The following is a 26,565-nucleotide window of genomic DNA, read 5'->3' as shown; positions in this document are numbered from 1 at the left end:
CTTTTTTGATTTCTTTTACCAAGAAGATTCACTGCACTAAGGGGGTAAAGACTTTTCTTTCCCTCTCAGATCCTAAACTCAGTGACACTAAGTTGGGCTACTATTTACTCCAAGAATGAGTTTGTATGGCAGCCTCAAGAATTTTACCACCATTTACAATTATTTTTCATGTGAAATGACCTCAAAATTTTTTTAAACAAAAAAATTTAATATGACCTGTTTATAAACTTAGGGACGGTGTGTAAGTCACATGGCTTAATTTAAGCTATTTTAACCCAAGCTAATTAAACAAGAAAAAAACTAAATTTAAGGAGCTTTTAAAAGAATTAAAGGATAAAATTTTGATTGTATTAATCCAAATACAAAAAAACAGGTTTTAAAATATGTTGTGGAGCTTTCAATACAGAAAATGTATTCAGTAAAGAATCTACATGTTAAATAATTAATATGAGAGCAACCAGTTTTTAAGTGGATTTTTCCATCACCAACTAAAACAAAATGTATAAATTTAAACTGCTTTCACTTTCCTGTTTCTAAAGTGGTAACACTCCCTCTTCTGGTTTTATGTCTACATGACATGTCTTTGAAAAAAAAGTCTGTTCAATAAGATAGAAATCTAAAATGATCTTTCATAGGGTTGTTTTTGATTTTCCCTGAAAAACATTTGAGGCAAAAGAAACCTGCAGCTGGCACTATATGGTGCTAGTCATAGAGATCATAAAATTGAAAACTAAGTAATTTTCCATATAGTTATAAAGAGAAAGATGACAAATTTCTTTGCAATTTTGGTTCATTTTCCACAATTCTGAAATTTGAAATAAAGAAAAATAACAAGTGATACTGAATTGAAAAGATCGAGAAAATTCTTGAAACCAAAAGGGGAAAAAGGGGCTGAAGAAGCATCATAAATTAAAGCTACCACTCTTTGGAATAAGTACAATGATAGAGTAAAATCAAGACAAGCAAATTCTGTAAGTATTTTATTTATCATTGAAGAAAAAACACAGCAGCAAGTACTGTGTTGGCTTCAATAAGACCAAAGAGTTAATAATTAACATGGCTACTACACTTCAAAATTGAAGTCAACACAGTCATTACTACAAAGTACTTGCTGAAAGAATCTATCCTGAAGACAAAGGAAATTAGGAAAAGAATTTAAACAATTCCTCCAAAACCACACATTTATAAATATTGTCATATTTAAAATGCTTGAAAGGCATGAATTCTCCATTAATGGAAAAGCAGTTTGCTATTGGCAACAGAAAAAACTCAGCACTAGATTCACCCAATGCTTTCCATTTAAAAGCTGTATTTTTCTGGTTTCACACATCAGCAGTAGTCATATTTCATTAGAACAATGACTTCAAATTGTTCCACTTCTACCAACATTCAAATAAAACCTACAGACAATTCCACTGTATCCAATGTTCATGTTTACTGCACTTAATGTGAACCTAAAACCTTTTTTTTAAATTCAGATAATAAATACCTCAAAAAGCCTTGCTTCAAAATACCTAGAAAGGTATATTTCAACAATAGCTTTAGTATAAATGAAAATTGCTTCAGTTGTTTTTTCGATACCACTGCTTTAAAGATACTCAAATACATTTTTCTATGACAGAATCTTACCTCATTCCAAAATAAGACTAGATATTTTGAAATTGAAAAGAAAAGAGATCAGTTTTATACTGAGATATATGTGCTACAATACCTGAAGGATTCACATTTTAAATTTTGTGGGTTTTTAAAAATTTTTTTGTAAACAAATGATCAGTGAAATAATGCAACACTTTAAATTTCAGAAAATGGCATTCAGTCTTCCAACTTCCTGCTGCAGATACAATGCATGATCAATCTATATAGGATTAATACAAGTTCATGCTTTTCATGTTATGGTGAAACAACATTAGTTAAAGAAATCCAATTTAGAATGGTTTAAGCACAAATATAATAATCCTTGAATGTGACCAAACCTATGATAAAACACCAGTTTAGACTGTGTATCTCTTGAGATTTAACGTCGTACAGTGGTCCATCCATCTTCATCTGTCTCATTTTTGGTTCGACGAAGAGATTCTCGAGTTTCTCGATCTTTTTCTGTTCTCCATGAACCCCTGCTTTCCTTTTCACCTTCTCTTTCCCGGTCTCTGGAAAGAGGAGGAGGCATTCGACGAGGAGTCTCACGCTCTTCAGCCCGCTCATCTTTCCTTTCCTCAGTGCGTCTCCAGGAGCTTGCTAAAATACACAAGAAAAATGGTTGGTAAGTTTGCTTGGTACTCAGGACTCTCTAAAACAAGAAAACTTCAAATTCCTCAGAACACACAAGAACACCTTCCCATCTAGTGAATAGAAGATAATAATTGCTATTTAGTCTGTACAAAAGAACCAAAAGATTCTTTATTACTAAACATGCATTCCTAAAACTTTTAAATCAATTTTTATCCAATGAAATATTGAGATGACATTATATCTGATCAGGCAACCTGGCAAAATAAAAAGTACTTTATTGTCCTCAGAGAGGAGGATTTAATAGGAAAAGGTAGAACTCCATTTTTCTTATCAACCTAAACGTCTGTTGTGAGCATTATATTGGTAAACTGTTTCTCAGTACATTTTTATTAAGCAACCAATTACTAAATAAAACCCCAAGTTTCATTACAGTTGAGGTACTCAAACTCTTTTTCTGTCACAGACCCCTCTCTGGTCTGGTGAAGTCTAAAGATCTCATTTCAGAATGTAATTATTGAAGGAAATGCTAAATTTCAATTAAAGAAACATATTTAACATGTATTAGTCTACCTGCCATCTGGGGGAAAGGGTGGGGGAAAGGAGGGGAAAAATTGGAACAAAAAGTTTTGCAATTGTCAATGCTGAAAAAATTACCCATGTATATATCTTATAAATAAAAAGCCATAATAAAAAAAAAATTTAAGATCAAGTTCACAGACTCAATATTAAAGATCCTGTGTCTCAAATATTTTAGGATTTGTAATGTGCTTACTTTCTTCCCGCTCACTCCTTAGGGGCCCTCTTCTGTCTCTATCATCTCGTCGATCTCTTAAGTCTCTTCCTCCTCTCTCATCTCTGTCACGACCACGACGATCATCTCTATCCCATTCATCACGGCGATTTGAATCTCTCCAACTTGAAGCTTCCTCAGCTGGTCTTCTCCACCCAGTTTCATCTCTGTTGACATTTAAAAATTAAAAGTTAGCTAATTTGGCTTTGAACTTCTTTGGAAATACTAGCTATATATTATGGAAACAAAATGGCCCAAGTAACAGTAACTGGAAATAACTATATTAAAAGCATATCCACAAACAGGAAAAAAAATAAATAAATCAAGCTTCCATTTTCTTGTATATATTAACAAGAATTTACTACCTAAAAATGTCCTCCCTTCTCCCCAAAATGTAGAAGAATTTTAAAAAGAGCAATCCACCCCTTTACAACAGTCCAGTCAGTCAAACCTAGATCGCCTGAAACGATCTTCACGCTCGCCATCTCTCTCTCTTTCGTGTTCTTTATCATTTTCTTCACGGTCTTGATCTCTATCTCTTTCTTTGTCTCGATCCCATTCACGGTCTTCTGAGGGCCTAGAATCTCGAGGTGGAGCCCAGCTTTCCTCTCTTGCTTTCTCTCTCTCTCTCCAGCCACCTATTTTAAAAAGAGAAATAAAATGTATTTCTAATATTCTACAAGTGGCATGTAATTGTTAATTTTGGTAAATGCTAATTGATCAGTATCCCAGACATTAAATTCAAAATGCTTAGTTATGACAAAAAGAATACAAAGTAAAGAAGTTCCCTAAATCATGAATTTATTCACTGGCTCTATTTTTAAATTATTATTCACATTATCAGAATAATTACTATTGGGAAATTAAGCTCTTTTCATACTTCATATTGTTTTATAAAATAGAAGATTCTTATTTAGTAAGCTCGATACTACTCCCAAATAAGCACTCACTCCCAAATTGGGGACATGTCAAATGTGTCTCACTCTCCTACCTAAGTTAAGTTTTTGTGAAAAGATATGAAAACAGAATACAATGCCATGAATGATGATCCAATCAAGCAGCTCACATCTTTTTCAACATTTTTAGTAATTTTTCAATTAGAATTTCTTCAACATACCCAACTTTATAAAGAATTTCCCCCTTTATAATTAGGGATTCTAACTTCCTCATCTAGAACTCCTTTGCTTTTTGATCACAGGTTTATAAAATTTAATTCAACAAGCCTAACAATTTACTTGGGAGTATTCATATCAACATTTATATCATCTATTCAATCAAAACTCAAATTTTATTGTTCTAAGTAAATTATTTTTAACTTTGAGTTTGAAAGTCTTGTTTTATTTAAAATGTTACACTTATCTGTGTAATAAGGGGCAAATCACTTATGAGGACATTAAATCAGATGACCTCTTCTTAAGGTCTCTTCCAGCTCTAAAAATCTGATTCTATCTTCCCCCCCCCCCTGAGGCTGGGGTTAAGTGACTTGCCCAGAGTCAGGCAGCTAGGAAGTGTTAAGTGTCTGAGACCAGATTTGAACTAGGGTCCTCCTGAATTCAGGGTTGGTGCTCTATCCACTACGCCACTTAGCTGCCCCAATTCTATCTTAATTTATTTAACACGTGAAGTTTCTTGTCATAAAGACTGAAGATAGAAAGTATCTAGTGAGCATGCTATTTAACATAAAGCATAATTTAGATAGGTATGGGTATGTAAAAACAGGATAAGGATTTTTAAATGACCATTTTTAACCATTTGACTAGCATTTAACCATCATGACTAGCAGAACAAATAATGAAATTCAGATAATCTCCACATCTTTATAAACGAACTTCCCCCTCACACTGAGCAGATCAGAAGCAACCAAACCAAAAAGATCTGAATTTTACCTGGTTTGCCAACTGGTCTCCAAAGACCAGGTCTTGAATCTTCACCACGCCTGGGCATTCGGTCATCTTCACCACGTCTAGAGAGTCTATCATCATCCATATTACGCCAAGTTCCCCTATCATCATCTCCACGCCTTGAAATTCTATCATCATCTGCATTTCTCCGAGGTCCTCTATCATCATCCATGCCACGCCTTGGACCCCTATCATCATCCATGCCACGCCTTGGACCCCTATCATCATCCATGCCACGTCTAGGACCCCTATCATCATCCATGCCACGTCTAGGACCCCTATCATCATCTGCGTTGCGCCAAGATGACTTTTCCTCATCAACACCACGCCTCGGTCCTCTATCATCCTCAATTCCACGCCTGGGACCCCTGTCCTCATCAGCTGTTCGCCAACTTCCTCTATCATCATCTAGTCCTCGCCTAGGTGGTCTATCATCATCTGCAGAACGCCACGTTCCCCTGTCTTCATCCAAACCCCGTCTGGGAGGTCGATCATCTTCTGTATTACGCCAAACTCTGTCATCATCAGCCCCACGACGAGGGAATCTGTCATCATCAGCACCACGTCGAAGAGGCCTATCATCATCCAAACCACGTCGCGGAATGCGGTCTTCATCTGTTCTTAAAGAGTCTCTCTCTTCATCATCTCCTGCACGTCTTGGTCGGTCCTCATCTCTTCGAAGAGACCTCTCCTCATCACGACCTTCTCCCCGGCGCCATTCCCTGTGAAATTACAAATTAAAATTCTTCAGAATTAATCAAAACACTATTTGAAGGACATCTGCACAGGATCACTCCAGTATGCAAGTTAAGCTTCACTTATTTTTAAATAATTTTCCAAATCCAAGCTTCAATTTGGAACTATGTCTGAGTAACATACTAGTAAATTAAGTCTTTTATTTATAAAAACAAAATGAAGACATTGACTTTAAATTACAAGGTATCCTCTGATCAACTAATAGCTAGATGGCTTAGTGAATAGAGCTCTTGGCTTGGAATGAGGAAGACTTGACTTCAAATTAAACAATTATTAGCTGTGTGATCCAGAGCAAGTAAATCACTTAACCCTGTTTATGGGGGGAAAACAAAAACAAAAACAAAAACAAAAAAAACAAAACAAAAAACAAACCACCACCTTTGATCAATAACCTAGTTTGCTTTGTATAAAATTTGTATAGAAATACCTTTTAACCTTTAAAGTAATATTTAAAAAAAAAAAAAAAAATCAAATTCTACCAGGTTTACAATACACCTATGTTATCACTCATTGATTATAGGAAGAAAAAAAAAAAATCTCAGAATTAAGTTAGAAACAACTAGGAAGGTGACAGCAAACATTGGAGCGCATTGCCAATATTATGCAATATTAATCACTATATGCATACTTCACATTTGGCATCTAAAAAAATCATGCCATTATTTTCAAATACTACTACCAAAAACAACAACAACAACAACAAAAAACTAGTGAATACTCAATTCAATTTCCCTCAAGTATATTTACTTTTCTGGTGGTCGTCTCCATTCTGATTCTACTTCAGGACCTCTTCTCCAAGTGCTCTCAGAGTCTCTATCACCCCAACGAGTATCCTATGCCAATCAAAGTAAAATATCAGAAACACATATGCAAGCCTTTTAAAATCTGTCTATATTATAAACAATTAGTTTAATAATAAAAGTATTTAATAATTCTCAAACCACATGGTTTTCTTTTATGTTTCTTTCCAAATTTTAGAAATTTAAAAGAAAAAATACTTTTAAAAATTAAAGCACCTCTAAAATGAGTAACTTATCTCATTTTAAATTTTTGTCCTATTTTCAGGACATAGAATTTCAATCAGTGTACTAGCATTTAAGCACTAGGGAATACAATGAAAGACAAAACAGTCCCTGCCTTCAGACTATAAAGGCCACAAAGTAAAACGATATATAAAGAATATATTGCATGTGGGCTTAGGCAGAAGACATTAAGATTAAGAAAGACTGGAAGAGGTTTTTTTTGCAGAAGGTAGAAATTTAGATAAGTCTCCAGGGAAGCTAGAAAGTAGAGGTGAGGAGGGAAATCAAATCATATAGGGGACAGTTAGTAAAAATACAAGAGTGTAACATAGGAGGAAAAGCAAGGTCACTGTCACTGTATCCCAAAGCACACACGGAGGACAAAGATATGTTAGAGAAGGATAGATTTTTCTTTCTAGCTAAGTTTCTGCTGATGTTTTTTGTTTATGATGACACTGGTTTCCTCCCAGTTATCTTTCTCCCTCTTCCACAATCATGCAATATATAACACAATACCTTTTTTTGGTCATATTTTAAGTTCCAAACTTTATCCTTCTTTCCCTTCCTCCCCATCCTGAACTAAAGAAAGGCACTATTTATAAATTCAGATTTATAAATATAGAAAGGATTTTGAACAAAGAAAAGAGAAAGTTAATTTAAAAAGTCCAAAATGAACAAAATACAGCACCTGTGTACTGGCCATCCCCACAAAAGAAGTTGGTGTAAAGGACATTAAGAGTCAAATAGAGATTTGAAAGCCATAGGAAACTAGTAGAACTTATCAAAATGAGGGGTGAGATAGTGAAAATTTCAGTTCAAGAAGAACACTTTGGCAGAAGAGTGGATTGGAAAAAAGGAGACCCACCATATAGTCCCTGCATTGGTAGAGGGATGAGAACAGTATCAGGACATAAGCGACTAAGGGGTGTTGAAAGTCAGGGAGGAAAAAGTAAAAGAGAACTTCATCATTCTCAAGAAATTTAGTCACAAAAGGGAAGACATACAGCAATACCTAGTGGGGCAGACAGAGCAAGCAAAGGTTTGAGAATAGGGGAAACAGAAAAATGTGTGGGCAGGAGGCAAGGAGCCGGTGGGCAGTACACCATTAAAGATTAGTTGAAAGAGAGTGGGGATGGAATGAGATCATTTGTACATGGAGAGGGGAGCTTGCCTTTGCAAGGAAAAGGGTCACAGATTAAATGGATACCCTTTTCACAAACTCTAGGAAAATATTCCTATTGTGAATGACTTTAGACTAATGTAATTAAACAAGCTTAAAGTTTTAAAGTTCACTTTTAACCCAAGACAAAAATACAGGTATCAGTTAATATATCATCAATTGACAAGCCACAGCTTTTATTTTTCATCCACTTACTAAATTTGTCTTTCAGGAAATGCTTGACTTCTGTGATGAAATAACAGGTCAAACCAGCACATAAATGTTTCTGAATACTGAGGGGGGGATGGGCGGGGAGAGAAGAACAGTGATTATTTTCATGCTAACCTTTCTGGAAAGTGAATCATCAGCTATCCTCCTCTCTTCTTCTCGACGACGTTCTCTTTCTTCAATTTCCATCTCTCTCTGGCGTTTTTTCCTTTCAACTTCTTCCAGTTTCTTGACATGCTCCTGATATTCTCGTTGTTCTTCCTCACGTTTTTCACGTTCAGCACGCTCCCTCTCTTCACGCTCTGCAACAATTTGTGAAATTATAACTTGTTTGAAATGTTATCCTTCCACATTTTTCTTTTTGCTTTCTGACACAACTTTGCTGCATAGTTCTATTGCAAATTGCCCTACTTAAGGGCAATGGATGCCACAGAATTCTCATATAGAACATAAGATCTTAATAGAATATAATAGGGAGGGGTGCGGGGAGAAGCTACATTTGCCTTCAAATACTTAAATTAAGACCACAATCTGAATATCCCCAAAATAAAACATCCTCTCCACGTCAAGGAGCCAGACTTTATTTGCAACCCAGGCTCACTTTACAAATGAAATAACTGAGACTTAAGAAATGATTTACCTATGATCAGTTTGCCAGTAACAAGAAAAAGCTTTGGATTTACAATTAAATGTTTTTTGATGTGCTTTCAATTAGATTCTCCCTCAAGTCAGTATCTAGCTCAACCTTACTCCCCTACCTTTGAGCATCTGCTCTTCAGCCAGGCGCTGCTCCTCCTCTTCCTTTTCCCTGTAGTAAGTCACACGGCGCTCCTCCTTGCGTTGTTTCTTCCGTTCTTCCAAGCGATTCCGTCTTTCTTCAGCCAGTCTTTCTTCAAACTGTTTAAGTTTTTCCTGCAATGTATGAAAAAAAAAAATCTCTTTAGAAGAATCTGAACAATTAGAATGTGCTATAAACCAGCCCTTGCCATTTGCTGTACAGAACTATATTTGCAATTAAGCATCCTTTTTGCCTTTCTTCTTTCACTTACACATGTCTATTTGTAAATAATATGAAGAAACATACATGTATATAAATGCTAAGTTCTATTAATGAACAGAATTGTTGGCAATACCACCAACATGCAATAGCTTAAGGTCCAACTCCCCTCCTCCCCTCATTAATAGTTAGCAGGAATATAGATAGTAATGTATCCACCATTTCACTGGCTCAATTCAAAAGAGGTCACATACTGAAAGAACACTGTCAGGAAAAATACCCTAAAGAGTCCAACTGAAAAAAGATTCTCTAATCGTGTCCAGATCCTTAAAATACTTCAACATCATGCTGCTAATTCCAACAAGGTGAAGATCACTACCAGGTTCCTTAATGGCCTCCTCAACGATCAAAGAGATTAGCTCAGCAATTGACATAAAGTATATTAAATTTCTTTTGTTCAAATAATGAATTGATGGGAAGGAAATCTTCTGCTAATCCCTGTATTATGTTATTGAAACACTGTGGGCTAGGTTTCAGAACTACAGAGTAAGACAAATACACTTGGAAAACATACATGATAATATTAATGATGCCAATCTACTTCCTGACCACTTTTCACCACCAAGATTTTGATGATGACTTTAATTGATCCAAAGATTAACAATGAATTTATGGCAGGTCTAAGTTAACTGCTCCACTTTACTGGTTCACAAAACTGGCATGATGAAAAACAATCTAGGAAAAGAGTAATCTAAAAAAAAAAAAATAGGTTGGTGATCATTTAATAAAAATAGTTAGCCACAAGTGTTGAACTGGTACCCCCCCAAATGTTCAAGAATCCAGAAAATAGCCTTCACTGGCAAAACTTCCTATGGCTAATTTATAGGACAGGTATAAGAAATGACTAAGATGACATGGGGAGAAGATACAGAATAGCAGATGGTTGGCAATCTGGATCAGTATGAGAAGCACACATATGAATGAAATCACAAGTCTACTGATATACTGCAGAAGCTGTAAGGGGTTCTTCAACGAAAAGACCATTAAGTTGGTTACCTCATAAACAGATTGTCTTGCTGCCTTAAGTCTCTCTACAAATAAATCTCTATCTTCCAGCATTCTTGACATTCGATTCTTATGTTCAAGGGCTTTTTCACGTTCCAGCTGCATAGTAGTAATCTGTAAAATATTTATCCACTGTTAGTCCCTAAAAAAACTCCAAACCAAAACAAAACAAAAACCCTTATTATAATTTTAGTATTAAAACATAAATGCATTCTAAATTGATTCTTTAAAAACCAGGAACTAATTAACAATTAAACACATATAAACCTAGGACCACCATATTAATATAATTTTCCTCTTGACCCATTAGAACTTTTAGATATTTTTCTCAAATACAGTTTATAAAACTGTAAAATAAGAGAATCACCCCAACAGTGTTTCCAATTGGCTAATCTCTGTTGTACTCACCAAGAATAAAGGAGCCTATTTTTTCAATCCTCCTGATCCCCACAATTTTATTAGGGTAAAATCATTAAAACAATCCTAGATTACTTATTTTTCTGCAAAATTGGAGAATAGCAAACACATGATGCCCAAGACCACCTTTGAGAATATCAGAAAGGCTTAGAAAATTATAACTGAAGAATACCCACATAATAATCATTTCTAAGTGGCTAATAACAGGCAATTAAGAATTCTGAGGTGTATTACATTTCCTTCTTTAAAAAAGCTCCCAAAGGTCAAAAAGACAGAAATGGGTAGTTCAACAATAGAAGAAACAAAGTATAATGGAATATGAAGACTCAAATATTTGTTAAATATCAAAGAGGCTCAATTTAGAGCAAGGGTTCTTAACCTGGATCCACAAACTTGCTTTGTTGTTTGCTAATTCTAAAGTGAAGATTACTACCCCACCCCTTAATGAAATAGATAGCTAACCAAAGAAATCAACCCAACAAATCCACACACAGGATGAAAATTTTCTATTGTTCAAATAATGAATTAGATTTGTTGCCTTTCAAAATAACCTGCACTTCAAAATAATAGTTTCCACTGTAGCCAAAAAATTTTTATACACTTAAGAGCATTACTTTGAAAAGAAGTCCAGGCTCATGGGTTTTACCATGACAAGAAAAAATAAGAACTTCAAGCTTTAGAGAAGCAGGTAAAACACCCTAGGGATCAGAATAGCAAAACCAGATGTTCCCTGTGTTTCCAAGTTCCAACTTAAGATCTTAGCCTACAATAGAAAGGATGACCAAGATCTACAAATATAAATGTTTCTGAGTATCTTACATTTCTGTAATGCACTCTAAATAATTATAAAGAAATGCAACTAATTATATATATTTATATAATTATATAAATAATTATAAAGAAATGTCAATTCTGAAACCTTGGCCCTTAACATTGTAGTTATATTAAAAATATAACATTAGTGTAAAAAGCTTACTCTTTCTTCTTCCTGCTGTTCCCAAAGGTCCATATCTTTAACTCTCTGTTCTTCATAGGCACTCTTTATAAGAGGTATTTCTTCTAATCTCTTGGCTCTTTCAAAGTAGTCAATCTAAATAAAATAAGAATTGCTATAGAATATATGAAATAAATATTTCAAAGTTGGCACATTAATGTTAACTACCCCTCCTCTTCTGCCACCTTCTTTTCCTGATTTTTCAGGCGTTCCTGAAGTTCTTTCTTTTCTTTCTCTAGTTGTTCAACCTGCTTGGCCATAATGAAATCTGGATCCAATTCTTCAAGGTCCTAATAGAAATAAATAAAAATGAATTAATAAATTATCTAAGAAATGTATAAAGAAAACAATTATACTGGTTGCAAAGGTATGTTTTTGCAGTAAGTTTCACTTTTTTTTTAAACAAATATATTTTGTAACTTTATTTCTACTCCTTTTAAACTAGGAAAGCATGGAGACAGCTAGGTGGTGCAGTGGACAGAGTACCAGCCCTGAAATCAGGAGGACCTGAGTTCAAATATGGTCTCAGACATGCAACACTTTCTGGCTGTGTGATCCTGGGCAAGTCACTTAACCCCAACTACCTCAGCAAAAATAAATTAGGAAAGCATTTTTAAATGGGGAAAAAAAAAAAAAAAAGAAAAAATTAGTATTGAATTTTCTTGGAGAAAAAAAAAAAAAAAAAAAAAAAAAAAAGAACCATAAAAGAAACTATGTTTGATTTGTAAGACACATACCTCAATATCAATATCTTTGAAAGCTTTGGCACCAAGTTCTGTTTTCTTAATTTGCTCAAGTCGCTCACGGACAGTTTTCTTTTTGATTTGTTCATGCTCCTGTAAGATGCGTTCTTTTTCCCTTTCCTTGGCTTCCTGGCGGAGTCGTTCTTCCTCAGCTTTCCGCACTTTCTGCAGTTCTGCTTCCCGCTGCTCCAACTCTTCTTTTTCACGCTGAATATTCAAACTCTCAAGCCGTTCCTTCCTCTCCTCAATTGTCTGCCTGCGAGCCAAGATGCGCTGATGCTCTTTTCTTGAATTTTTAAGATAAGCAGTGACAGCCAACTGATGCTGTTCTTCCTTTTCTTGCTATTATAAAAGAAAAAAGAGAGAATGACAAATAATACAATTAATAGAAATTTGTGTGGTTCCTTAAGGCTTGAAAAGAGCTTTCTATATATTAATGCATTTGATCTTACCAAATTGGTAAACCAGATTCACAATACTATTTTATAAAGGTCAAATCATATGCCTAAGGTCACAACTTTACTGATTGTCTACAATATCTCAAGATTTTGAAAGGATTTTCTGAGTGGCAAAGCTTTCTAATTTTTTTTTATTAAAATCTACCTTGTGCATAATTTTCTTTGACAGTATATGCATGAGTAATTTTTTTTATAACATTATCCGTTGTATTCATTTTCCCAGATTTTCCCCTCCCTCCTTCTACTCCCTCCCCTAGATGACAGGCAATCCCATACATTCTACATGTGTTACAGTATAACCTAGATATATGTGTGTAAATCCCATTTTCTTGTTTGTGCATAATTTTCCATGAGGAACTTCTAAGATGATTGCCTCCAAAGAGGCAGACCACTCAGCTCCCCCATATTTACTATAGCAAAAGTGTTAAGGGATACCAGATGAATAATGATCAAGAAATACAATAAGATTATCTCAGTATAATTTCTTCCATTCCTGAAACTTTGAAGAGTTCTACCAGAATTCTGAGGATTACCAGCCAAGCCAGCACTTGTGCATGGCAGCACCCTATCATTAGACACACCTACAACAGGACAAAAATACTGTCTCTGGAAGACACAAGTATGGAAAGCTCCCTCCCCCCCCCAAAAAAGCTCTACTACATGAATCCTGAAAGCCCTGGAGAGTTGCAACACAGTAGACAGTGATCAGAGAAGTGTAGCAGCATTAAACAAACTCTAGGGACCCAATAGTCTGACCTGAGATAACAGAAAGCAACCCAAATTTCAAAGACCCAGAAATAAGAGCAGAGGATTAAAATCCTTGGGAATATGGTGGTCTAATATTGCCTTGACAAAAGAAACAAAGTAAAAATGGATTTTCCATAAAGACTACAATAGCTAGATTCCTAGCTATGTGACCCTGGGCAAGTCTCACTTAACCCCAGCCTCAGGGGGAAAAAACAAAACAAAACAAAACAAAAAAAAAAAAACAACCAAAGACTACAATAGCTAGAAAAAATGAAGAGATTAAAAAAAAATAATAAAAATTAAGCAAAAGATCCGAAGGAAAGAATTTGAAGAAAATCTTAGAAAATTACGGTGTAACCATTATACAAGTAATCTTATTACTTAAAAACTAGAACAGAACTCAATGACTCAGTATGAGTCAGGAAAAAAAATCATTACAAATTCAAAAAATTAGACTGAAAAAAAAAAAAAAAAAATTAAAGTCTAGACACTATTATTTCAAAAAATCCTAAATGAAACTGCCAAGATCTATTAGAACCAGAGGGAAACTCATTAATTACCTCCCGAAAGAAACTGAAAATGTAAAGTTCCAGGAATATCTTAGCAAATCCAGTGTTATTTCAAAGAAAAATGCTACAGCACTGCAAACTTCAAGTACCAGGAAATACAGAATCACACTAGACTTAGAAGCTTTTACTAACTTATAACCAAAGGACCACATCATACAAAGTTGGTCTTAAAGCAAGAACAAATTACTCTACAAAGGCAAGTATAATACAACAAGGGAAAAATAGACTTTAATAGAATAAAGGAATTTCTAGCATTTCTGAGGAAAAAACAAAGAATTACACTGGAAAACTGAAAAAGAAAAAGAAACCCTACAAATTTGAAGGAGCTGTGACACAATGCTAACCCTGAAATGAAAGAGAAGAAACAAATTTTTCAGAAGTTGTAAATAAGAAAAATAAAGGCTCACAAAGGTAGAGTGGATATTCTGAGGATTTGACCAACAGCTCTCTGGTGAACCTCACCTAAATAGTTTGCTAAAGTTCATAATCCTATTCTTTTTGTAATGTATCATTTACTTTCTTCTAAAAGTTTAAAAGATACATACCAAAACATGAGCAGGTTTAATAACTTCCAATGCCTTGGCAAGCACAGAAGACATAGCAGTCAGCTGATTTCTTATCTGCTCAGATGGCATACTTTGAAGATGAGGACCGATTGGAGCATCTTCTCGAGTAGAATAATTCAAATCAGATCCAAAACTTAATGTTCTTGAAGTATGATCAATACGAACCTTTACAAATTAAATTAAATTATGATTATCAAAAAAAAGTTTTTAAAATCACGGGATACTTAAACCTATAAACTATGAGGCCCAAACATCAACCTAGGTTGACCAAATATGACAAATGTAAAATATTAATTAACTCAGAAAAGAAGTATGAGTATGGCCTTAACTATACAGTTAATTTAAAATGTGAGTTCATTAAAGGTAAGAATTGTTTCTTTTCTTGTATTTGTGTTTCCAGTCTCCACTACATGCAGTGACTGACACACAGATCCTTAAAAATCCTTGGTTGATCTTCAAGTTTAACAATCATGATTTAAATTATATTCAACAACTTATAATTCTTTTATAGTAGCATTGCTACTATGGTAAGCGTACTAATAGAGTCATATAAATATTCTGAATGACATTCTTCTCCCTTTCCCTCTCGATTTTTTTCAATAGCACTCACTTGCAAATCACAGTGTCTGGCTGCATCTACAATAGCACGTTCCAGTTGGAAAGCATCAACAAAAGGAACCAGAGAAGTCAGACGAGAAAACTCAATGCTCTGATATATCTGTGCCACCTGCATAAGAACACATGATTATTTTTTCTTTCTGATCCTACTTTTGTAGGATTATTAACATTAACAGAAAAAAACCTTTGTGATCACATATTATTTTAGAAAAACTGGGTTAAGAAATAATTGTTTGAAATTTTCCTCTACCCAAAGAGATTTTAAAGAAGGGAAAGGGACCTGTATATGCAAGAATGTTTGTGGCAGCCTTCTTTGTAGTGGCCAAAAACTGGAAACTGAGTGGATGCCCATCAATTGGAGAATGGCTGAATAAATTGTGGTATATGAATATTATGGAATATTATTGTTCTGTAAGAAATGACCAACAGGATAATTTCAGAAAAGCCCGGACTTACATGAACTGATGCTGAGTGAAATAAGCAGGACCAGAAGATCATTATATAATTCAACAACAATAATATATGATGATCAACTTTCCAACAATGAGATGAACCAAATCAGTCCCAATAGAGCAGTAATGATCTGAACCAACTACACTCAGTGAAAGAACTCTGGGAGTTGACTATGAACCACTACATAGAATTCCTAATCCCTATATTTTTGTCTGCATACATTTTTTACTTCCTTCACAGGCTAATTGTACACTGTGTCAAAGTCCTATTCTTTTTGTACGGTAACTGTTTGGACACGTATACATATATCGTATTTAGCTTATACTTTCACATATTTAACAATGTATTGGTTAACTCGCCATCTGGGGGAAGGAGTGGAAGAAAGGAGGGGAAAAGTTAAAACAAAAGGTTTTGTAATTGTCAATACTTGAAAATTACCTATGCATAAAATTTTTGTAAAAGGAAAGGAAAGAGGGAAAAGGGAAAAGGGAAAGGGAAAAGGAAAGAAATTTTCCTCTAGTCCTAGGTCGGTATTATATTTGTTTGAAGGAGACTGGCAGCATTACTATACAAAGTTGTGCTGCTAATTAACCTTCTACAAATTGTATAGCACATCAGAAATAACACTGCTTCCTGGAACAATGAAAGCAGGTCAATGAAATGTGCATAAGGATATAATAAGTACTAACAAAAATTCGTTTACATATTGCTGAGGCTTACAAACCATTTCACCAGGTGAGATGTCCACCCACAGCTCTAAGGGTTAGTGTCAGGACTGAAATATCTATGTCCTCTGTTTTGGGGGGAAGGAGGAGAGGGAATTTCCATGCTGCCTCCAACAATCAAAATGTGGAAGTCCAGAAACAAACAACAAGGAAAAAAAGGCAAAGACCCAACAATGATTTTTGTTTAATATGTTTAAATATGTATAATATCAAGGTAAGTTTGGATTTAATCTTTTTACCTTGCCGATATAAAATATTCATTTTGCATTTTTACCTGCTGCAGAAGTCGGAGAATAGTGTTATTTTGCAGTTGTGGAACATATTGTTGTAATTCAGGTTCTTTTTCAGCTTGATCTCTCACCCAATTTAGAACCTACAAAAATATTAAGCAAAAAATTCAATTATATCAAACTTAAATAGATAATTAAAATACAATAATTATCAAGCCACAGTAAACTTTTACAAATGAGAACAAAGATTTGACAATTTGACAAGATGACCAATTTGCTCATCTTTTTCTGAAGGAACAATGGCTATGTTATGTTTTTAATTTACCTCCAAAAGTTTATTTAGCATATAATAATTATCTTTTCTCTTTTAAAATCACTGAAATTTGCACTAAGTCCACTGAAACACAACATTTCATGCTGACATACACATCTTGGAAAGTAGTTTTTATTCTTCCTAGACAGTTAATTCTAACCCAAACTCTAGGAAAAAAAGCTTTTTTTTTAACTCCCATAATGTAATTTAAAATTTCCACAAGAATACTCACCTTTGTAACCCGATCACACAGCTTTAGTGGATTGAATTCCACCTCCAACCAATTATAAAGATCTTTCACTTCTGGAACAACATATTGTAATACGTTGAATCTAACCTAGAATAAGCAGTGAAAAAAGATATAAATATCATTGTTTTTTAATAACATGTAAAGGTAACTGATTTTATACTGGCTATAAATTAAAACCAGACTCATAGGATTAGAAAGCTGAAAAAGATTTAGATCTCTACAACTACAATTCACTATATATAATAGCTACAATCTTGAAAAGTTGAATATACAGGTAAATCTCATTAAATGGATTCTGAAGTAGAGATTTAACTCTGAAGGTTTTCTCCAATTTTAGGAGAATAAGAAAATAAATTTCCTTATTGATTAATGATCACCCATTTAAACTAATCACAAATTAAAACAAAAAATTCAAAGAAATAATTTAACCACAATAATGGTTTTGACAGCTGCTTATTGATTCTTAAATACACAAGAAATGGACAAGTCAAAAAGAATTCTCTTGATCACTTATTTCTTCATGTAATTTTAGTCCTCCTTTATAAAGTAACTTCTATTTCCTGACAATTCACCTCTTGAATACTAGCCCAAGTTACAAGTGTTAGTGGCTCTGCTAAAATTTACTATCATCCTTTTATGTCAATTACTTCTAATTGCATTCCTCAACTTAAATTTTGATCACTATAATACCTTCCCTAAGTCAGCTCCTCAAACCAAGAGCCACTGTATATTTGGTTCAACAACCTTCAATAAATCTAGCACACAGCAGCCAAGTTACAATACTCTTCCTAAAAATCCAATCATACCCAAAGAGGTCATAAAAAGGGGAAAAGGATCTATATGAAAATATTTATATAAAATAAATATAAAATAAAATCACATTAATTTTAATTTAAAAGTATTAATTATAATTTTATATAAAATATAACAATCCTATTCATATAACAAACCTATATGAAATTGAGGTGTACCCATCAATTAGGGAATTGCTGAAAAAGCTGTATTATATGAATATGGAATCCTATTACATAATAAGGAAAAAGCCTAAAGACTTGAACAATGATGTCTATAAACCAGAAAAAAACTGAGAATGCAGATTGAAGCTTATTTTTTTCACTTGCTTCATTCTCTTTTGTTTTTTTTTTTCTCCTTTTCATCTGATTCTTCTTTCACAACTGTGACTAATATGGAAATATGTTTTACATGATAGCAAATAACTATATCAAACTGTCTACCATCTTTGGAGAAGGGGAAGGGAGAAAAGGAGAAAAAAATTTGGGAACTCAATATTATTAAAAATGAATGCTAAATTTTCTTGACAATGTAACTGGGGAAAAATATAAAATACTATATTTAGGAAAAGAATACAACTAATCACATCTCTTCCCTATTCAAAATCTCCCACTGACACCACATACAGAATTAATTCTAAAGGGCAGCTAGGTGGCAGTGAATAGAGTACCAGGATCAGGTCAGGAGGACCTAAGTTCAAATGTGATCTCAGATACTTAATACTTCCTAGCTGTGTGACCCTGGGGAAATCACTTAACCCTAATTACCTTAGCAAACCAAACAAAAACAGAATTCTAAACTACTTAAGCAATGTTCTCATTAATGTATTCCATCCCAATACTTTTCAATATACCACAGGTCAAAGCAGTTTACATTGTCCAACACAATTTCAAACCATTTCCTCTGCATGAATGATCTTTCCTATTTCTCTGTCCTATCTCTTGCTATACAACCTTGGCCACAGTTCTAATCCACAAATAAGTGCTATCTCTCTTGACATTACTGCACCAGTATATAATACTCATTTGGTAAATCTAAATTTCTAAACTCCATGAGAACAAGGTAAGAATCAAGTTCAAGTCTCTTTTGTTCCAGTGTTTTTAGCATTACAATACATATAAAAGGTAATAGTAGTCTTCAATCATACTGAGTATATCCAGATAAAAATAAATCGCCTAAGAGTTATAACATTTCTAAAACTTTCTGTGTAGAGGAAGTAACAAGTACAAATTAGGCTTTTTAATATAAAACTGAAGTGACAAATAAAACAACCAATGTTGCTATAGTTGGATAAATTTGTCAAGAGGAAGAAAAGCAAAAAGCATGACAAAAAAGGAAAAAAAAATACTGTTTTATGAAAACTGTGGAAGGCTCAAAGTGGGGAACATTTGTTAAAGCTTTTTTTTTTGGTGCTAGAAATAGAATAAAAACATGAAGGGCAATAAAAGAAAGAATGTTTACAGCATGCACTCAATGAAGTTCTCAAAAACGGTTCTCTACTCGACAATTTTCTTTGACAAATACCTATCAAGTTCTCAGTACAAATCCTTCTCAGGAATGTTATAAAGTCACTTCCTCACACTCAAAACTGGTCTAATCTGTTGCTAATTCTTCCATGCATTATTTTCTGTCTTTTATGTCATGACTACATGGCTTAAGAAAACTCATTTATTCTCAAGCTCCAATACTATGGTTCCAGACAATAGGTATCTCTTAAGTATGGGACAGTAATGTTTGAAGTGTCAGTAATTTCTCTCAGATAAGCCAGAGCAGAATTTCAAAGAAAAAGTTTCCCAAGAAGGCAAATGTATCAATTGCATAATTACTCCTACTTAGACATCTTTTTTTCTATGACTTCTCACACCACTAACTTTTACTTTACATCACCTCTTCTAAGTTGCATTATCTTACCTTGGTTACCCAGAATATCATTTCCATAAGATCCACTAATTATAGTCATTTTTATTGATAATTTCCATAAAGTTCCATAGGTTTTTACTTTAGCTTCACAAATGATCAGAATTCTTTCAAAATTAAGGTATTAGAGTAGATGTTTATAAAGCAATATTTATAGCAGCTCTTAAAAGAGGATGCGCATCAATGGAGAAATGGCTAAACAAATTGTGGCAAATTATTGTAATGAATTATTGTGTTATAAGAAATGACAAGCAAAATTTTTCAGAAAAACCTGGAAAGACTTAACATGAACTGATATACAGTAAACAACAGAACCAGGATAACACTGTACACAGTATCAGTGATATTGTACAAAGTACAACTAAATGATTGAACTATTTTCAGGAATACAATGATTCCAGATGATGCCTAAACACTCAATGCTATCCCCCTTCCAGAGAAAAAATTGATGGTGTCTTAATAAAGACCAAAGCAAACTATTTTTCTTTCTTTTTTGGTCCAAATTTCCTTGCACAAAATGAATACAGAAACATTACTGCATATTTGTATAAGCTTTATTAAGGTGCTTAAGGTGAAGAAAGGGAAAGATATAATCAGAACTCAAAACTTAAAAAGCTGAAAATTGTTTTTATATGTAACTAGAAAAAATATATTAAAAGTTGACATCAATAAAGAAATTCAGAGTTTTGTCTAAAGCATCTCATGTTTAAGGTTACTTCAAAATACTACTTGTTTGAAGGGGACTGGCAGCAATACTATTTCAAGTTATGCTGCTAATTAACCTTCTACAAATCATATAGCACATCAGAAATAACACTGCTCACAATAAAATGAAAGCAGGTCAATGAAATGTGCATAAGTATCCTCATCTGAGAAAATAAAAATTTGAGAGTCTACAAAAATTCATCACTTTAAAAACATAATATTCAATTTAGACAATAACTTATTTTTACATCTGTTTACTCATCATGATAGAATGTTCTCCTTCCTCACCTATTCCTTCAGATTCTACCTTTTCCAAAGTCTTTTCCATTCCTCCCCTGCCCCACACAAAAATTACCTTGTTGCTCTCTTCTATTATATTTAATTTTTACTGTTTATGTACTGTATATATATTGTCTCCCCTATTAGCATATAAGCTCTTTGAGGGTCAGGACTATATATATTTGCCTTTCTTTATAATCTCTGCTTAGCACAGTGCTTGGCACGATGTAATCACTTGATAATTGCTTGTTGATTTTTTTATATTTATTACATAAATATCTTATATCTACTACTACTACAAAAAAAAAAAAAAAAAAAAATTCCCTGTATCAAAACTACAGTACTCTACTTGTAATACCATATTTCAGTTACCAGGGATTAAAATTCACTACTCGAACTGTACTGCAAGAAATTCCCTATACAATTCTTTGGCCCTGTTAGAAACATGCATTTCCCTTGCCACTATCAAATACCATAATTTAAAGTACTACATATTAACTCTTGCAATATAATTCCTCTATTTACAAAATATAAAGGATTTTGTAAATAACATTAAAAAAATTAATTAGTTAATAAAAGAAATCATTTTCTCCTTTTTAATTCTACCATGATTCTGAATCAATGGATTTACCCCATAAGGGAAAAACAAAAGAAATCCATTGGAAGTTAGAGTGTGCAAATGGCTCAAATTGATACCTACCATATCATTAATAAGAACAATTCGTGTTGGTGGAGCCTGGAGACCTAACAGTGTTGCAAGGCGACGTTGCTTTTCAACTATGATGCCATCCATATCCAGAAGTCGAGCAATATCAGTACGCTCTGGTGTAATAGGAATGGAGAGTGTGGCTAAAAGAACTCTAGTTGACATTCTGTTGAGAACAAAATTACAAAAGAACCTTTTATAACTTGATATTCACAATCTATTCAATTTACATTCAATGTTTTCCTTATGACAAATTTTAAAGGAATTGCACCCTATACAGTGAACACAAAGAAGAGATACTTTTCCAGTAGATTATTCTTATATAGTTATCAAAAAGAAAAAGACAAACTTCAAATGTTTATCTAATGACTTAGAACTGAAAGTCAGGCCACTTATAGAAAATCAGAAATTTTATGATGCTAGCACATCACATAGTAAGAACTGTAAACTCATACATGTGAAGTGTATTAGTAGTCTGCTTATTGCTATCCATAGGGAATTCTTTGTGCATTGTGAATTATATAACTGAGAAAAGGAGGGTATTGTGGGGAATCCATTAATTCCATTGCCAGTTACTGAGTCTTAGTTCAAATACAAAGAAGGAAAAAACAAAACAAAATGTTGTAGTCACTTAATAGCTAGGGCCAATATATAAAAGACCAAAGAATCATACAACAAAATTTCTTAAGAGAAAATGTTCATTTCAGCCATTTATATCCAAAGAGGACAACATAGCATTTTCACTCTTTTGTTGTTGGAGTTGTCTTTCTATTTTTTCCCCCTTTTTTGATCTGATTTTTCTTGTGCAGCAAGATTATTGTATAAGTAGTTATTCCTATATTGGATTACTTGCTATCTAGGGGAAGGAGAGTAAAACATGGAATACAAGGTTTTGTAAGGATCAATGTTGAAAAATTTCCCATGCATATGTTTTCTTTTTTTTTCCCCCCTGAGGCTGGGGTTAAGTGACTTGCCCAGGGTCACACAGCTAGGAAGTGTTAAGTGTCTGAGACCAGATTTGAACTTGGGTCTTCCTAAATTCAAGGCTGGTGCTCTATCCACTGGGCCACCTAGCTGCCTCCTTGCATGTTTTCTAAATAAAAAGATATAATTTTAAAAAGTTTATTTATGCTGTTTTGTTTTTTATAATTGAATGTTAAGACAAGTGATGTATTACAAATGTTTCAGAGGTGATGCTTTTTAACCAATATAAAAGACATTATTGAAATTTGACAATAAAATTAAACAAAGAAGTATGCTAGAGAAATCACGCTAACCAAAAACTAAAAACTCAAAGAGGCAAAAGTTAAAGCACAGAATTGAGGTTTCAAAAATTGGTTATAGTATTTTCTTTAAACTGCATTTAAAAAGTAAACAAATGAAGAGATATCATAACTAACATTTTTCAAAGAGTCTCCTCCAATCAAGAGCATTGATTCCAAATCAATGGTACTGTCTAGCCTCTCCATCTACTTCCCATTGACATTTTAAGCTTTTCAATACTGGATATTAAAAGTGATTTGTGGCCCACAGCAACAATTTACTCAGATTTACCTTTTCTTATTTGAACTACTCTTATTAAAAGTTTTTATGATTAAATTCAATCTTGGAAGCATAATCAATAAAAACCTCACAAACAATTCAAATTTCTATTTGCAAATCCTCCATCATCAGTCACATTACACAAACTTGCCTTTACCAAAAGAAATTCTCTACCTTTACATCAGGGGCTTGACTTGAGACCTTTGTCCCATTCTATCTACCTTCCCCTCATTATTGGCCCCTCTGAGTCCTGTCTGGAGCCCATGTATCTGCCCCCATCACATTCTTCCTCTAAGCTCCAGGCAGACCCCCATATGCCTTACCCATACCCCTTATTATGTTGTTCCTCCTGTCCTTGATTCTCTGTCCCTGGCCTCCACATGTCCTTGAATTGTGTGACAGCCCCTTCTTCCTCCACAAGCACAGACTCCTTCCTGCCTCCCTCTCTTCCCCAAGTCCATGTACAAATTTCTATTATGTAAAAAACATTTCATGTAGAGGTCTATGGAACAGTCCACTTACATAATGAAGAACTGTCTGTATTTCAAACCTGGAAGGCTCAAAGGGAAATTGTAGTCAAAGAGATAAGAGTCTAGGACAGGTGAAACCCACCTCCAACTAAAGGTATACCCAATCTTAACATCTAGGGAACTCAGCCTTGGCAAATCTGGGAAGGAGAGAACAGGATACACATTACAGAGTCTAAAAGATTCAGTTTAATGTAACACTGAGGCTCACCCTCAGAATTCTTTAGACAGGATGAGGCAAGAAATAAATAAGAATGGGTTTCCTTTGCTTTACAGATGTCAACTGTAAATTTAATAATTTGATTTTACTTTGCTTTTAGGTTAGCACTAAGCCCTAAGTAACTAAGGGGAATATAGTAATGCTTTTTATGTGGCAATGAAAGAAATAGAAAAACAGATTACTACCCTTAGAATCAGGAAAATCTCAGTGACAGGATACAGGACTCTGGTGTAGATGATTTCTCTTTTCTAAAGAAATACCTAAGAGTTTCCCTCATTTTGTCAAATTCAAAGTAATTCTAAAAATGTCAAAATTTTTCTTTGCAAAGTAAAAACAGAGTTGAAAAGCACTGTTATTGGCTGAATAAAATGTCAAAGTAATGGAATATTATTGCTCTATTAAAAAAAAAAAATGATGATGATGAACAGGATCATTTTAGAAATGCCTGGGAAGAGTTTCATGAACTGATGCTGAGTGAAATAAGCAGAACCAGGAAAACAATATACACAGTAACAGCAAGATTGTGCAATGATTATGACAAACTATGATCCCTCTTAGTAGTTTAGTGATACAAGACAATACCAGTAAACTGAGTAGAAAACACCATCAGCATCTAGAGGTGAATATGATGGAGATTGTTTTTTGAACTCAGTTCATTATAAATAATGCATTCCCTTAATTTTAAAATATGAAAATTTAAACAAATTAAAAAGAAAATTAAATCTCATTTTACCTTTGCATTTCTTCTTGGGTAAGATTCTTTCTCATTTCTCTAGACAAATGGTAAAGTCGGTGGAGGGTAGACGCATGAAAAAGAGCATTCCCAGATTTCCAGAACACAGTCGAAACTTTGTTATAGTAATTTGCCATCAACTGAGGTTTAGGTGGCTTTTTAGATAATGAAAATAAACCATGAATATCTTCTACTGCTTTGAACGCTTCCTGAAAAAAATAAAATAAACCTTAAATTCAGCATGCACAAAACACAATATGCAACTCAATAACTAAAAAATACAATTACATAAGCAACAAGCATATATTGAGGATGTACATGTTTTCATGTGGGGTTCACTCACAAAGCTGCTAAGCATTAGAATACCCTATATAACGTTCATCATGTATATTTATGTCAAGTGAAATACATTATCAATAAAATGATCAGTACGAGCTACTTTTTTTTTTTTTAATTATAGCTTTTTATTTACAAGATATATGCTGCATGGATAACTTTTCAGCACTGACAATTGCAAAACCTTTTGTTCCAAATTTTCCCCTCCTTTCCCCCAGCCCCTCCCCCAGATGAGAGGTAAGAGTTACAAACTAAGATGTATTCCCTTAAGGGTTTTATTAATTTTTTTTTTTCCATCAAAAGCATACCTGCCACAACTCCATACTAATAGCACTGTCCAACTGTACAAGTCTGGTTTCCAGATGCATAGACTGGCTCTCAGGATTATTAAGATTTATTGCTGTACTTTGGTTGTGGTGGCGTTGGATCTGTGACAAGTGCATCCTTAAATTGTCACACAGCTTACGGAACTCAGCCTTACGAGTATACTGGAGGCAGAATTTGAAAGCTACAAATACAATTGTTAAATTTATTAATATTTCCCCATAGCTAACAAGTTTTGCAGGATTCTGAATTTCATCAACCTAGGAGAAGGCTTAATTTTATTTAAGATATATATCAAGTTAATATAAATGCTATCTTAGTACCAGAGCCATCATCACTTCATGCTTTGATGTGTCCCAAACCACTAGAGAACGCTTTGATTAATCAAATTCTAAAACAATATTCTCTAAACATATCCATAATTAAAGGTAAATTGTCAAGCTTCCCAGTTTCTAAGTCTATGAAATATAAAACATCCTATTTTAAATAGGTTAAAATTCAATAATAGAGAATAATCAATAAACATTTTAATTAAATTTTTACAAACACTAACTCCATGTTAGAACTTCCACTGCTACTTAATTGAGCACATGGAAAAATAAATTTTGCGCTCCTTTTAAACACATTTTAACTTCAAAGTTATTTAAGTATATAGTAACATGACGATGTCAAAAGTTTTAAAAATTATCATGTATTCTGTCAAGTACCTTAAAAAAACCCACAAAAATTTTGTAAAGGCCAATTTAATGTAAGCAAGTGAAATGACCATACTTCTCCATCTTAATGAAGGACAGTATCAATAAGTTTAAGGAAAAACATGTTTCAGTGTGGTTTGAATCAAAGTTACAATTAAATTGTAAGAACCTATCATAAAAGTCAATAACTAAAAACACAATTCATAATTACATAAGCAACAAAATATATATTTGGGGTGAACTACAGGTTTCCTATGAAGGTCACTCATAAGCAAATCTAATAAGCATTAGGTTATCCTGTATATAAGGGCTTTTTAAGCTTTTTCCACTCAAGTTCTTTTAGCCCAAGAAATTTTTATGGGACCTTGGGTATATAGATATATAAAAGTGGTACACAAAAAATTTACTGACAACAAATCACAATTATACAATTCCCATATTCTGTTATATGATTCTAAATTTGGTCCTAACCCAGAGTTTAAGAAATTTTGTTCTACATGTTGTGGTTCATGAATGCTTAAGTCAAAGCAAATTCATTATCAATAAATTGACACATAAG

At 33.7% G+C, this 26,565-nt stretch overlaps 1 protein-coding gene and 2 non-coding genes across 3 annotated transcripts in view; all 3 read right to left on the bottom strand.

The window, feature by feature from the left end:
• Nucleotides 1–967: 967 nt before the first annotated feature.
• The window catches only part of EIF3A (eukaryotic translation initiation factor 3 subunit A), a 37,483-nt gene continuing 11,885 nt past the window's right edge, over nucleotides 968–26,565 (bottom strand). The window contains exons 5-22 of the mRNA XM_074286874.1: nucleotides 25,296–25,495; nucleotides 24,652–24,860; nucleotides 21,624–21,795; nucleotides 17,213–17,317; nucleotides 16,712–16,810; nucleotides 15,252–15,368; nucleotides 14,621–14,806; nucleotides 12,296–12,643; nucleotides 11,744–11,848; nucleotides 11,541–11,654; nucleotides 10,139–10,261; nucleotides 8,844–8,997; nucleotides 8,203–8,387; nucleotides 6,424–6,509; nucleotides 4,906–5,642; nucleotides 3,471–3,657; nucleotides 3,002–3,186; nucleotides 968–2,235 (exon numbers count right to left, since the gene is read on the bottom strand). Coding sequence (XP_074142975.1) covers nucleotides 2,015–2,235; nucleotides 3,002–3,186; nucleotides 3,471–3,657; nucleotides 4,906–5,642; nucleotides 6,424–6,509; nucleotides 8,203–8,387; nucleotides 8,844–8,997; nucleotides 10,139–10,261; nucleotides 11,541–11,654; nucleotides 11,744–11,848; nucleotides 12,296–12,643; nucleotides 14,621–14,806; nucleotides 15,252–15,368; nucleotides 16,712–16,810; nucleotides 17,213–17,317; nucleotides 21,624–21,795; nucleotides 24,652–24,860; nucleotides 25,296–25,495 — 3,533 coding nt within the window. The 3' untranslated portion in view covers nucleotides 968–2,014. The remainder of the gene's footprint in view (nucleotides 2,236–3,001; nucleotides 3,187–3,470; nucleotides 3,658–4,905; nucleotides 5,643–6,423; nucleotides 6,510–8,202; nucleotides 8,388–8,843; nucleotides 8,998–10,138; nucleotides 10,262–11,540; nucleotides 11,655–11,743; nucleotides 11,849–12,295; nucleotides 12,644–14,620; nucleotides 14,807–15,251; nucleotides 15,369–16,711; nucleotides 16,811–17,212; nucleotides 17,318–21,623; nucleotides 21,796–24,651; nucleotides 24,861–25,295; nucleotides 25,496–26,565) is intronic.
• LOC141559261 (small nucleolar RNA SNORA19) lies at nucleotides 16,250–16,380 on the bottom strand. Its single transcript, XR_012487324.1, has one exon. It is a non-coding gene; the product is annotated as a small nucleolar RNA SNORA19 (small nucleolar RNA).
• LOC141559260 (small nucleolar RNA SNORA19) lies at nucleotides 20,667–20,796 on the bottom strand. Its single transcript, XR_012487323.1, has one exon. It is a non-coding gene; the product is annotated as a small nucleolar RNA SNORA19 (small nucleolar RNA).

Source organism: Sminthopsis crassicaudata, chromosome 2, assembly GCF_048593235.1.
Source record: "Sminthopsis crassicaudata isolate SCR6 chromosome 2, ASM4859323v1, whole genome shotgun sequence".
In the NCBI taxonomy this organism is placed as follows: Eukaryota; Metazoa; Chordata; class Mammalia; order Dasyuromorphia; family Dasyuridae; genus Sminthopsis; species Sminthopsis crassicaudata.
This window is presented reverse-complemented; position numbering and strand designations above follow the sequence as displayed.